This window comes from Mastigoproctus giganteus, chromosome 7, assembly GCF_048544385.1.
Source record: "Mastigoproctus giganteus isolate SK-2022 chromosome 7, ASM4854438v1, whole genome shotgun sequence".
NCBI lineage: Eukaryota > Metazoa > Arthropoda > Arachnida > Uropygi > Thelyphonidae > Mastigoproctus > Mastigoproctus giganteus.
The window spans coordinates 182,030,595-182,044,357 of record NC_143581.1 but is presented as its reverse complement, the minus strand read 5'-3'; the positions used below and the strand labels follow the sequence as shown (position 1 = coordinate 182,044,357).

Here is a 13,763-nt window from a genome sequence, read left to right as displayed (position 1 = left end):
TGCCAACAAGATTAAAAAAAATTTTTTTTTTTTTTTTTTTTTTTCACTTAACATTTTGCTGCATGCTTTTCTGATGATTTTGACTTGTGATTGAAAACAATGGGATTGAGTCAATCTGGATTGGGAAGGGAGGAGACATTTTTTGGCTCTCTTCCCACAATGGCTGAATTAGTCAGCCACTGACAAAGATTGCTTGACAAAAATATGGTTTTTATTATTATTACTATTTAGCCACATGGTGCAAGGAAGCCTGGGGCTTATGCTGCACCAGCCAAAAAAAATTCCCGAGTTAACCAGAGAGAGGGGGTGAGAGAGAAGTAGAAGGGAATCACCAAGAAAGAGAAGAATAATGATATCCAGCTCAGGACCCTGTGTGTGTGTGTGCCAAGCCTATACTCACCAGATGAGTATAGGCTTGAGGTTTCTTCCCTGAGCCCCTGAGGTTTCTTCCCTCAAATTGGAAGATATTTTTTCTAAGTCAGGTAGTGTTTCCTTCTTGTGGATTAGAAATCCCTTGGCCCACATATGCATCACAATGTAGTTAATTTGTTAATTAGCATATTAAATTGTGTGCAATAAATAGTTTTAGTAGGCCTAATAATGTTCATTATTTTATTTAAAGATTTTGTAAGTTATGACTTAATTTCTATAGTTTTTCTTTTAGTGATTTGCTAGAAATATAGCTTGTAACTAGTAGATGGTAAATACATGGTAGTGGTAATCATAGTGTTTTAATTGCAGTAAATAAGTAGCTTGAAGGTTCTAATCATATGGTTTGGCATGTGTTTTTGTTTTAGCTAAGAAATCCTATCTAGTAAGTTCATTTATCTACAAAATTATCTAGCTTAGCTATGACTAATTTATAACATTAGGATCATAACTGTATAGCGTAATATATATAATGTAAACTTGATAGCGTAATACAGTAGAGTGTTAGTTAATGTCATACCTCTTCCAGAATAATTAATGTCATACCTCTTCCAGATAGCAAAATTTTCTGAATAATTGAATGTAAGGTAAAATTAAATAAATTCTGTTATAATGTATTAAATAATGTATTTAAAAGTATCTGCAATTCTGTCCAGACACGATAGGAGGGAGTATATAATGAGAGCCTTGTCAATCAATTTGGCCCTGGAGAGATTGTGCAAGGCTCATGGGATAGAATTTTTCTCAGCGTGGTCTGTGCTTATTAACAGGAGAGATTGTTTCTACAGGTCTGGGATACATTTAAATAGAAAGGGTGCAAGAATATTTGCTGCCATTGAGACAGTGTTAGGTGGGTCGGAAAACTGCTAGCTTGGGGGATTCACAGACTAATAGATTAATGGTAGCCACAGACGGGTTGAAAGTGATTCTTGCACTGATTTTATTGGAAAGAGCAGCAGTCTCGAAAACGAGGTACTGGGGATTTCAAGAGCTGCTGGGAGTCATCATGGAACAAGTAAATACATAGGTTGTGTTAATTTAATTAAGAGTAAGAATAGGTGCATGTATACTTGCATGGACACCAATGCTAGGAGTACAGTAAATAAATTTGATGGATTTGAGGAACTGGGGAAGACATCGAAGGCTGATGTTGGGATATCAGAGACATAGTGTCACACAGAGATAATTGGAATTGGGAAGTTTCAGGGGGAGTACAGCATATACAGAAAGGATAGAAGGGGAGGAGGGGTGATGCTGTTAGTTAAGAAACACATAAAATCTAAGAAAGTGCATCCAGTTGACATTGGTGGACAGTGCAGTGTTGAGTCAATTTCGTGTCATATAAGCACTGGGAAAACCAAGTTGAGAGTAGGAGTGTGTTATAGGCCTAATGAGTACAATGAACAACTGTACAGGGAAATAGATTGGGCAGGTAAATCAGATTGTCTTATAATGGGGGATTTTAACTTCCCAGATATAAACTGTAACTTGTGGATTGGTCACTCACTCACTCACTAGCAAGGCTTTTGTGGATTTATTGGATGATTGTTTTCTACAGCAGCATGTTCCAGAGGCAACCAGAGGGAGTAATACTCTTGATCTGATTATCAGCAGTGATTCTTCATGCATTAAGAATCTGCAGATAAAGGAACCACTAGATGGTAGTGATAACACTACTGATGTGGGATTTACTTAAAGATGTAACTACATTAGGGGTAAAAGAAAGGGTTTTTGCTTTTCGTAAAGAATGACTACTGTGGTCTCAGAGATTTTTAAAATTTTATACAGTGGGACCAACTGATGATGTTACCAACAGCAAATTCTAAATGGGGAAGCATTCAAGAAATTAATCTTGGAAGCTACTAGGCTTTTCATACCAACAAAGAAATACTGTTCAAGGTTTAAGCCTAAATGCATGTCAGATGACCTAATGAGACTCCTGGCAGAGAAGAAAAATGCATGGGATGCATATAAATTATCAGGCGACACAGAAGATTATAGCAGATATAAGCTAGTCTGAATCAAGACACAAAGGAGGTTAGGCAAGCGAAGGCAGATTATGAGAAATTTTTGGCAAAGAAAAACAGCAAAAGACTTCTTTACTCGTATAAAATCTAACGTAGCCAGATGGGAAGGAGCAGCAGTGCATAGCACATGCTTCTTGATTAGACCGGGGTTTGAGCCCATCACCACCAATTACGGAGGATGCAGAAAGGTCAGGGAGTGACCACTGCATATCCCAGAGCAATATGGCCTTAGTTGCTAATGCTCCTAAAAACCAAATAACAAACAACAACTAACATAAACTCTAAAAGCAAGGGGATGAATCAGATTGGTCCACTTGACATCAATGGTTCGATTGTTGATGAACCTAATGAGGTAGATGACAAACTGAATGAATATTTTGCATTTACATTCACACTTGAGGAGGTCTGTAGGGAAGTAAAGGTCAGAAGCTTATCAAACACTGGCAGGGAGCTAAATGATTATGTTGATAGCTGAGAGTAAGGTGGAGGAGAAAACTGTTGAAATTGAACATAAGAAAGGCACTTTGGGGTGGATGGGATCTATCCGGTTATATTAAAGGAAGTAAGCAAAACTCTTAGCCATAGTTATGAAAGCTTCGTTGGACTCAGGGAGGGACCCCATGGACTGGAGATGTGCAAATGTGTCCCCAATTTCAAAAAGGGGGGGGATCAAAAGGTGACACGAGTAATTACAGACCTGTTTGTTTAACTGCTGTTCTGGGGAAAATAATGGAGTCATCTGGTTAAAGACGAATTGCAGGATCATCTAGACAAGACTGCAGTAATAATTCAGACACAGCATGGATTTGTTAAGGGGAAGTCTTGTCTGATCGATTTGATTGGATACTATGATGTGGTCACAAAGGAACTGGATGCAAAAAATAATTTTGATATCTTATACAGTCGATTTCGGTTATTAGGGACACATCGGGACTATTGCATTTTGGCCCAATTAAGTGGCCGCCTCTGTTATCTAAAGTTTCACGTAAAAAGGTTAAAAATACATTGGATCCCCACTTTACAATTAGTTCATTGTACAATCAAATCATGTTACGATGGAGTCACCATAGTAAAGTACCATTCGCTATACGATGTGTAGTATGCATGGGTCTTGTGATCACATTTGTGAATTGAATTTTAATTCTATTAAACAGTGATTCTAATTCGCGAAAATAGGAAGAATATTATCCACAGGCTGTAAAAGTAAAGATATGTTAAGCACAAATTTACCCTTTATTACCTTACCAATTAAAAAATTAAATGATACGTGAAAATCGAAGAATATACATGATAATCGGTATAATTAATACGTACTGTAATATACTATATAGTATCGGTGTAAATACACCATAGTTAACCCATAAATTTGAACTACGTAAGTAGCGCAGAAGGTATCGTTTTAATTATATCTCATATTGTGGTTGCCTTCACAAAGATAGTGGTATTGCACTACTTCAAATAAATAACGCTTCTCTAGTAGAGAAGACTACTGTTATTTATTTTCAGAGGATACCACCACCCAGATGATCGTTTCAAAGCTATTGTGAATTTAATGTGAAAAATAACCCATTGGACCAGATCTATTAAACCAAACAAATGAGTTATAAATTTAAACCTATATCATGGAACTGTTTTGATGAGAGCCTAAGAGATCTAGATTTTTATCAAGAAAACTGAATTTTGTAATAAACGAAAAAAAAAAAAAAAAAAAACCCCAGGTGCTTTTTTTTTTTTCCTCCAAATAACTAAAACCAGTACTCCAACTAAACTGCACAGAAGAGGTGGCTCTCCCCACCTTTTCAGAAACTTATCAGACCCTAAACGGCATTTTTTCAACTGTAAAAACCTTTGCATGGAAGCAGACATTGTTTGTTTCAAGTCCCAAAGAGATCCCCTAAAGGTCCCAAACCTTTTCCGTTTTCGAAGCTTCCACACATGATATTTTGCCTCTGTAATTAAAAATATCGTGAACATTTTTTTCTTGCCCAAGAGATGATTGAATTGCAAGTAAATTACCTCCCTCCAGTGTGAACTGTCTTATCCTCAAAAATCTACAAATTCTCTTCCAAACTTCCTGCGCGAATCGACAGTAATAAAATAAATGGTACACTGTTTCAATTTCCGTACAAAATTTGTATAATCTGTTGCCTGTCTGACTAAATCTATACGTGATATCGTTCACTGGTATGTTTCCGTAACCAACCCTCCACAAAAAATCAATACGCGATGGGTAGTTTCCGCTAATTTTTAGATTTTTAAAAAACAACTGCGCATTATGGCTTCCTAAATTTGGCTTTTCTGGATTTTCTGAGTTAAACAGTGCCCAGTAGAGTCATTTTAAACCACCCTTAAAAGGATCTGTATCTTTCTCCCTTAACTGCATGCACATATCCCGAATTTTTTTGTAATATATAGGCATTGTCTCTGCTTTTGGCCCTAGATAATTGCCGCCTTTAATTAAGGCTGTATTAAATCCCATAAAATATTTTATCAGTACCGCTACTAAATGGTTAGATTGCACCATATTAGCCACGTCCAGCAGTCTCTTACAGCTACACCTCAAATTAATTTTTGGAATACTTATTCCCCCATCTTCCCACGGTAAAAATAAAAATTTCTGAGCTATCTCTTGCCGTTTTCCTCCCCATAGAAACTGAAATGTTGCAACGTAAAATGTTGCAACATAAAACAGTAAAAAGATAAGCAATCAATAACAAAGAACACAGCACACACAAATTTCAAGTAACATGATATGTGCAAGTGAGAATGGAGTAAAGTGTAAATACATTTCACCATAATAACCCACAGTATTATCGCAAATTCAATAAGATTGAGTTTACTATCTGTTTATGATAGATTGTACTAACAGAAAAGCCCAATAAACAGGTGACTGCTAATTGTTTTTTTTTTATGGTTGTGACCTCCAGAAATCCAACCAAACCATGTGGTACTGTCAGAGACAATCGTAGGGTAATCTCCAGTGCTGCGGTCTCCTGCCCTAATTAAACGGCATGTTGTCCCAATTAAGCGAAGTAAACTCTGGCTATTTTCTCGATTGGGTTCTATTTTTTAAGATTTGCCCCAAATAAACGGCTGCCCCGATTACCTGTAGGCCCAAATAACTGGAATCCACTGTACTTGGATTTCAGGAAAGCTTTTGATACTGTTGCTAAGTGTACAAATTGGAGCAGTATGGTATTAAGGGCAAGTTTCTACAGTGGATAAAAGGATGGTTGAGTGGGAGAAGATAGAGAGTGGTTGTCAATGGACACTGCTCTTTGGGGATTAATGTTATTAGTAGAGTCCCTCAGGGCCTATTGTTGTTTCTGGTATTTATCAATGATATTGATGAAGGCATATTAGGGTTAATGTGTAAGTTTGCAGATGATACGAACAGTTGGCAGGGTTGTTAATGACAGTAATGATAGTATGCTACTTCAACAGGATCTGGAAAAGTTGAGCAGATGGGCTGAGAGGTGGCAACTGAAGTTTAAAATTGGCAAATGTAAAGTACTTCATATGGGTAGCAGTAACCCCACAGTAATGTATCAACTGGGTTGTACTACACTCGGGGTAGTGGAGAATGAAAAGGACCTGGGGGTAATTGTGCAGTCAGATATGAAATTTTCTGAGCAGTGCAGACAGGCTGGAAGAGTAGCTGATGGTGTCTCGTCAATGATATACAGGAATTTTGCTAGCAGCAATAAGGAGGTGATTGTCTCAGTGTATATGGCAATGGTCAAGCCACACATTGAGTACTGCATATAGGTCTGGAAGCCTCATTTTAGAATGATGTAGTGCTGCTGGAATGTGTAAAAGAAGGGCAGCGAGATTGGTGAGTGGAACAAAGGGTTGGTGGTACCAAGGTTAGGTTCAGCATATTGCAAGCTTGGATTTTGCATATTGCAGATTCTGGAGACGAGGCACCTGCAAGGTGATCTAATTAAGGTGTATAAGGCTTTGAGTGGTTTGAGCAAGCTCAATGCTAATGGGATTCTTCCTCTTGCTCATATTACTCACCTGAGGGAACGTAAATTCAAATTGAGGAAAGACAATTGTAAAATAGATGTGTGGAAATTTGCCTTTAGCCAGCAGGTGGTTGATGGAACAAACTTCCATCTGTTGTAGTAGAGGTCAACAACTTAAATAAGTTCAAGGCAGAATTAGACAAATGTTTTGAGTGAATGGATGGGTGAAATGGGAGTTTTTTTGTTTTTTTTTGGTTGATGCTATATAAGTTTGCTTTCTTGCATCATATGCCTCTACTAATGCTATTAAGGTAAAAGAAAGAGACTAAATAGCATGAAAAAAAAAAAAAATAATTTATTTAATTAAAAAAGTAATGATAGTAACTTATACATAAAAAGTCACATTTCCATATGTATTTATAGTCAGATAGGTATTTTACTGCAAATTTTGTGGAAAAAATTTAAAGTAACTTTTTAAATTAATGTTTAATCGTTTTTTTTGTTTGGTTTGTTGCGACCTATTTTTTCGCTGCTAAATCTCTCAAGTTCCGTAATAATATCAATTTGATTATATTGCATTCTTCCTGGTTTTCTGCTCATTTCAGTGGTGTTTCTTTTCGTTTACATTTTACCATAAAAAAAACTGAGAAAAATAATAAATCACACAGTTTCAGGCCGATATTATTCTTACTGAATCTGGAGCTAAAGTAAACATAATACGAAATGAAGAGAACAAAATATGTCATGGAAAATTAGGTTCATGGAAGCGAATGACTAAACTTATCACTCATCGTTTCCGAGAAAACCCATCACTCCTAATCCAACGTTTCACCAGATATACAATGTAAAAAAAAATCAGACAGAAATACTCTCATAGCATAACAAACATTTGTCTCAAATACTATCATTAATAAAAAAAAAAAAAAAAAAAGAAGAAAAATCAGCCTTTCAAATTATTCTGGATAACTGACGTTCTACTGTATACGTAATGTAAGCTTGATAGCTTATTATGTGTTACTGCTGGAAGTGAATAGAGTAGTGTTTTTATTGTATTTAAGTATCTACTAGTTTACTGTGGTATTCTCAAATTAAATTGAATTTAAATCAGCAAACCAAAGGGCTGAAATTAGCAGGACTGCTGTTCTCCTATGAATCATGAATATGTTCTTCTTTGATGTTACATTGATGTTTGCTGACCTATCTGAAATGTCCTGGTCCCACATGAAGTAGTTATTGTTGGTGACTCTGTTATCAGAGAAACGGGAAATATATTGTGCAAACAGGATCTGTGTAATAATAGTACCAATATATATCTATATCTGCCAGAGGCAAAAGTAAATGACGTTGAGAGTAGATATCTTTTAAAGTCATGAAAGGTGATATTATTGTACACGTGGACACTAAAGATATTAAGAAAAGGAGATCTGAGCACTTGCTTAACAAATACAGTGTAATATTGGAAAAAAGTCATGGAGTTAGAATTAAATTTGAAAGTGTCTGCAACCCTGCCCAGACATGATAGGAGGGAGCACATTGAGAGCCTTAACTATTTGTCCATGGAGAGACTGTGCAACCTCATGGAGTTTTTTTTTTTTTTTTTTGAGCTTTTCCGTGTAGGGAAAAGCACATTTTTCCCTGCACAGGAATGGGATGCACTTAATTAGAAGTGGTGCAAGGATATTCGCTGTTACTATTGAGGCAGTGTTCAGTGGGTCAGATAAATGCTAGCTTGGAGGGATACACAGACTAACAGATTAACTAGAGCTGCAGACAGAGGTGGAAGTGATTCTTATGCTGCTTCTATTGGAACATGCAGAAGCTTGAAAAGCAAGGTGTCAAGGATTTCAAGCCCTGTTGTGGGTCATCATGGAACAAGTAAATACATGGGATGTGTTAGAGTAACTGAGAGTAAAAACAGGTACATGTACTGGTACTTCCCGTCTTACAAATGGGTTATGTTCTGTCATGCCATTTGCGAGTCAAATTTGTTCATAAGTAGAAATTATTGCATTACTGTGCTTGAAAACAAGTACCAAGTATATGTTACCAATTATTACTTAAAAATTTTACTCAAATTTTTAAAAAATAAAAGAAAAAAATGGAACTTGTTAAAGTAAAAATCACATTTTTATTTTAATTTACATTAAGTGTGAGTAATTTTTCATTAATTATTGTCGGAAGAATTGTAGAAAGGTGAGGACAGTGCTTCTTTGAAAGTTGGCCCAATAACATTTGTAGATGTTTGATATATTGGATCTACATCTTTTTGTTTCTTATTGGTTCTCTTGAAAAAGAATCCAGTGAATTTTACACTGTGGCCTTCTTTTCATAATAACTTTGTAACAAGACATTGCCTCATGTACATTTGCAGACACCTTCATAAATCTAAGTTTGGATCCTGGGAATTGAATAATGATAGTATCTTTTCCATCAAACTAAAGCCCTATGGTATCTGCTTAATGGTAAATCTTTTGCATTGTTCAACTTGTTCTTCAGTAACATTGCCTTCAAGCCTCCACAGTTCTATTTCCATTAAATCTTCATTTGTCAATAAAGTCCTCTTCTGTCAGATCTAGTTCAAGTTGTGTGCTCATCTGGACAAGTCCATTAATATTTTTGCCTTGTCCTCCACGGCTCACATCTGCTGAGTATGGGCTTGGCACACCTAGGGTCCTAAGCTGGATATCATCATTCTTCTCTTTCTTGGTGATTCCCTTCTACTTCTCTCTCTTTCTCTCTCTGGGTAAATTTTTTTTTTTTTTTTTTTTTTAGCTTGTGCAGCAAAAGCTTCAGCTTCCTTGCACCATATAGCTAATAATAATAATAATAAGATGAGAATTGTTAACAAACATGGGGCATGTTTTTCTATGCACCATTCATGTGTATATTTATTAATTCACACCAGGAAGCATCAGTATTCTTTATGGCCTTTTAAATATCATAGTCTTTCCAAAACTGTTTCAGTGTTACTCCCTTATCACCTTCTGTTGCCATTAATGCCTGCCTGAATGCTCGTTTTAGATAATATTTCTTGAAGGATGCAATAACCCCTTGGTCCATTGTTGAAATATTGAGGTAATGTTTGGAGGCAAGTCATCCAGAAGATCTTCCAGATCTTGTGGATGCCCAGGGGTGCTATCAAGCAAAAAGGAGGATTTTTAAAAGGCAGATTGTTCTGGTTACAATATTTTTTAACCTCTGGAATGAAATGGTGGAAAAAATAATCTTTAAACAAAGTTAATTGTAATCCCAGCTTTGGTGTTAGTTTTCCAAATTACTGGTAGCAAAGCTTTGGTTATGTTTTTAAGAGCCCTTGGATTTACTGCAAGCCACAAATGAAACCATTTGTGGCTTGCAGTAAATGTTTTGTCACAAACATTTTCACCTTGCTTAGCCTTTAAGTCTTTGAATAAACTCTTTGCCTTCTCTTGAATTAGTATAAGACTAATAGGCATTCAACATTGATTCTGACCCTCTAATCACATAACCAAAAGCTTTTCTATTTCATTCACGACTTTTTCCCTGCTTCTTTATAATGATTGTTGATTGCATTGGCACAGAATTTTTTCCATATTCCAAGATTCTTTCTTTGTCTTAGGCACATTATAGCCATAGCAGCTTATGTGCCATTAAACCTCCATAACAACAACATTCTTTGTCCTTCAAAATTATTGCCACCATTGATCAATTCTTGCCACATATGTGCAACGTCTGCCATTTTCTTGCTGCCTTCACATTTCTGTATTATTTCTACTTTCTTTTTAATTGTGATTGTACAGTGCTTCTTACTAGCAACTTCAGCCTCCTTACTCTTGCATTTATCAGGCACGATATGGGTTCATATTGTTCAAATAAAAAATAACTGCAAATTCTGAGTATGCATATGCACTTGTAATAGGCGCCTCCATATCCAGGTGGGCAGGAGTAGCAGTGCTTAGCACACGCTTCTTGATTAGACCGGGGTTCGAGCCCATGACCACCAAATACAGAGGATGCGGAAAGGTCAGGGAATGACCACCGCATATCCCCAGAGCAGTATGGCCTTAGTTGCTAATGCTCCTAAAAAACCAAATAAAGTAGTACTTGTAATATGTAATATGCACTTACCTAACAAACTGATGAACAGTGATGGCTGCACATGCACTAACTCTGACGAAGAGCTTTGTTTGCATTTCCAAAAGTTCGTAAGTCGAGAGTTTGTAAGTAGGAGAGCGCCTGTATGCTTGCATGTACACTAATGCTAGGAGCATAGTAAATACATTTGATGAATTTGAAGTATGTTGTCATTGAATGCAGACATTGTGGGTATATTAGAGATATGATTTCACTCAGGCATAAGGGATACAGAATTTGAATGATTTGAATGTGAGGAGTGCAGTGTGTACAGAAAGGCCATAGTGTATAGAGTTACACAGCAAGTGGCATCGGGTGTTTCCCCAACTCTGATGTAGCTTTGAGATGCAGTACAAATTGTAAAGGCCAGACTGTGTGTGTGATTGTATGGTCTATGTTGTGTTGGGTTACTTTGGTCTGTTGTTCACCTGGCCACATCCTAGTGACCCGTGGAAAACCAGTTCCTTAGTTAACATTCACGACCACAGGAATGTGTGCCAGAAATTAGGGATTAAAGGTCTCTGGCTGGGCAAACCCTAGTATTGCCTGAGTTTGCCAGGGAGGGGCCCCTTAAAATAAAAAAAGAAAGAAAGTTTTTATTGTAAAAGTGCTCAGGGGTTGCAGATTAAGTCAGGGGTGCCAACTTTTTTACCTGCTGACCCCTGTTAAAAAAATACAGTTTTTCCTCATCGAACCCTCATACAAAAATATACACATTTTAATTTTAATGGATGGATTATAAGAAAAAGATCTGTTAATAATAGTTAATTATTTATTAAAAAAAATAATTATAATACATAGGTGGCGCCTCGGTAGCCAGGTGGGCAGGGGCAGCAGTGCGTAGCACATGCTTCTTGATTATACCAGGGTTTGAGCCCGTGACCATGCGGAAAGGTCAGGGAATGACCTTTCCGCATGGTCAGGGAATGACCACCGCATATCCCCAGAGCAATATGGCCATAATTGCTAATGCTCCTAAAAACCAAATAACAACAACATAATACATAGGTAAGTAACAATCAGTTTGTGATTATTTACCAATTACTTTATTAACAAAAAACGCCAAATTATAATGGTTTATTACTGCTGTTTTAGTTTTGTAAAAATCACAGCCCATTACATTTCCATTTTAATCATTAGCGTTAATTCTCATAAAAATTGTTAATGAGACAGTTGTGGCTGATGTTTTCAATAAGCTTTGTGGTATCCAGGCTAAAATTATTTAATTTGATCCTTAGGTTTCCCATGTTCTGATGTGTTCAGCCTGTTTCTTGTTTTTCCCAGTAAATCATTAATATAGTTGAATCCAGCTTCAACTAGATAAGAACTGTAGAAAATTAGCAAAAGTGGTTCTGCCATAGTTTAGGATATTTTTATTTTGCATATCTTCATTATTATCCTCTTTAGTTTGGAATACAGATTTGGCCTCCAAATCTGTCATTTCAATTAACTCTTCTTGTAAATTAATTCAACTTGAGATACATTACACTCAAATGGTTGTAGAATCCATTCTGGTACAATCATATCATGAACATCTTGAAATCAAATGTTAAAGTCTTTTTTCAGTTTATTCAAGTGGAATGTGTACAATAGCAAATTGTGGTCTGAAATTGTATCTTTTTCCATAAATGACAGGAATGACAAGTTAACAAAAGTAGCGAAAATCTCTTGGATTTAAAATGGATATAAATAATGCCATTTTGGGTCAAAACCCAATACAAAATGGACCCATGAACTTGTCTGAACTTGAATTATATTCATATCTCTGCTTTGTAGTCTTGTTTGGATATCATTAAACTTTGAATATATATCAGCTGAGTAAAGCACATGCTATTTTGTTTCAATTAATTTTGTTGCTAATGGTTTATTTATTTCAAGAAGAAATTTTATTACAGAATCAAAAGTTCAGTAAAACATTGTAAACACTATCTTTTTTGAGAGCCATGTATCTCTCTCTCTCTCTCTCTCTTTATGTAAAAGCAGCTAGTTGTAGATTTCATCATTTTGCTCACAATTCACCTTTATGTTTGACCTTTATTTTATTTATTGATTTACACACTTTCAGAACATCATGGATTTTTTCACACATATGTGTTTTGCAACACAGTGTGCAGTTCTAACATCATGAATCTTTTTCTTCAAAAATTCCAAAAACTCTATATTTGCTGACGATTACAGCTGCTCCATCAGAAAAAGTTGATGCAATATTAGCTTCCTGTAAGTATTTTTCAAAGCAGAAAAAATAATTTCTCCTGTTGTATACATTTTTAATATTTGAGAAAAAAGAAATTCTTTTGTTATTGCCATTTTTCTTGGGCTGTAATAATGTACATAAGCCATAAGTATGCTTAAAGGTCCAAATGTTCCCTTATCCAGTTGTACAGCAAATTTAGTTGTGTAATAATTTAGAAACCACAGTTTTTTTTTTAATATTTTCAGTCATTTCATCAATATGAAGTTGAACTGTATTGTTACTCAGCAGAATATGTTTTTAATGCTGGATCCGGATCTATTTTCACAACAGAACTTATTTCTCATACTGAATGGCAGTATCAATTGCTCCTCAACTGTGCGCAGATACATTGTATTTGCAATTAAGAGTGATATGTTATGAGAGGCTTCCAATCCTTCAGCATTTCTAGAAACTGAAAGTTTCAACATTGATTAAATGGTCTACAACAGACCAAAAATGGTCTGTTGTAGACCATTTTTTTTTTTTTTATAAATTTATCTTTAAGACATTTGCAATATTCAAAATCTTTGTCTTTTGCACCAGGAAGCATCCTGTCCAGGCAGTCTTTCATCTTTGGTGGTTTCATAGCATTGTTCTGAAAAGTTTTCTTACATAAGAGTATTGATCATTGCCAGGCAGAGAAATGAATCACACTATCTTGTGAACAGAGATGGCACTTCTCTTTTGGAAGCAACATGGTATAAATATCTTCCTGAAAATTATATCTTATCAAAATTGTAATATGTCATTATTTGAAATAACTTACAATAGCATTTAAATATATGATATGCCTATTTATGAACTGTTCAGATGGTAACTGTGACAGATCTGTCAGTTGACTGCTGGCAGCCACTAATCGTTTTTACTAGCTGTGTGACACGTGTATCATGACCATTCGCTGAATTATGGCTCTGCTGCCCAGAGATAAAATTCGCATACCAAATTTCCAAAACTGAAAGTTAAATAGGCCAATGTTCATAGTTATATTTTTAA

The 13,763-nt window shown here is 35.8% G+C and overlaps 1 protein-coding gene across 4 annotated transcripts in view; it reads left to right on the top strand.

Annotated features, from left to right (window-relative positions):
• The window catches only part of LOC150083375 (anoctamin-8-like), a 423,636-nt gene that overhangs the window by 27,559 nt on the left and 382,314 nt on the right, over positions 1 to 13,763 (top strand). The window contains exon 2 of one of the 4 annotated variants that reach the window (XM_090378001.1): positions 13,314 to 13,468. The exons of the other annotated variants lie outside the window; for them this stretch is intronic. Within the exon in view, the coding sequence (XP_090234127.1) occupies positions 13,441 to 13,468 (28 nt within the window). The 5' untranslated portion in view covers positions 13,314 to 13,440. The remainder of the gene's footprint in view (positions 1 to 13,313; positions 13,469 to 13,763) is intronic. 4 annotated transcript variants of the gene reach the window in all.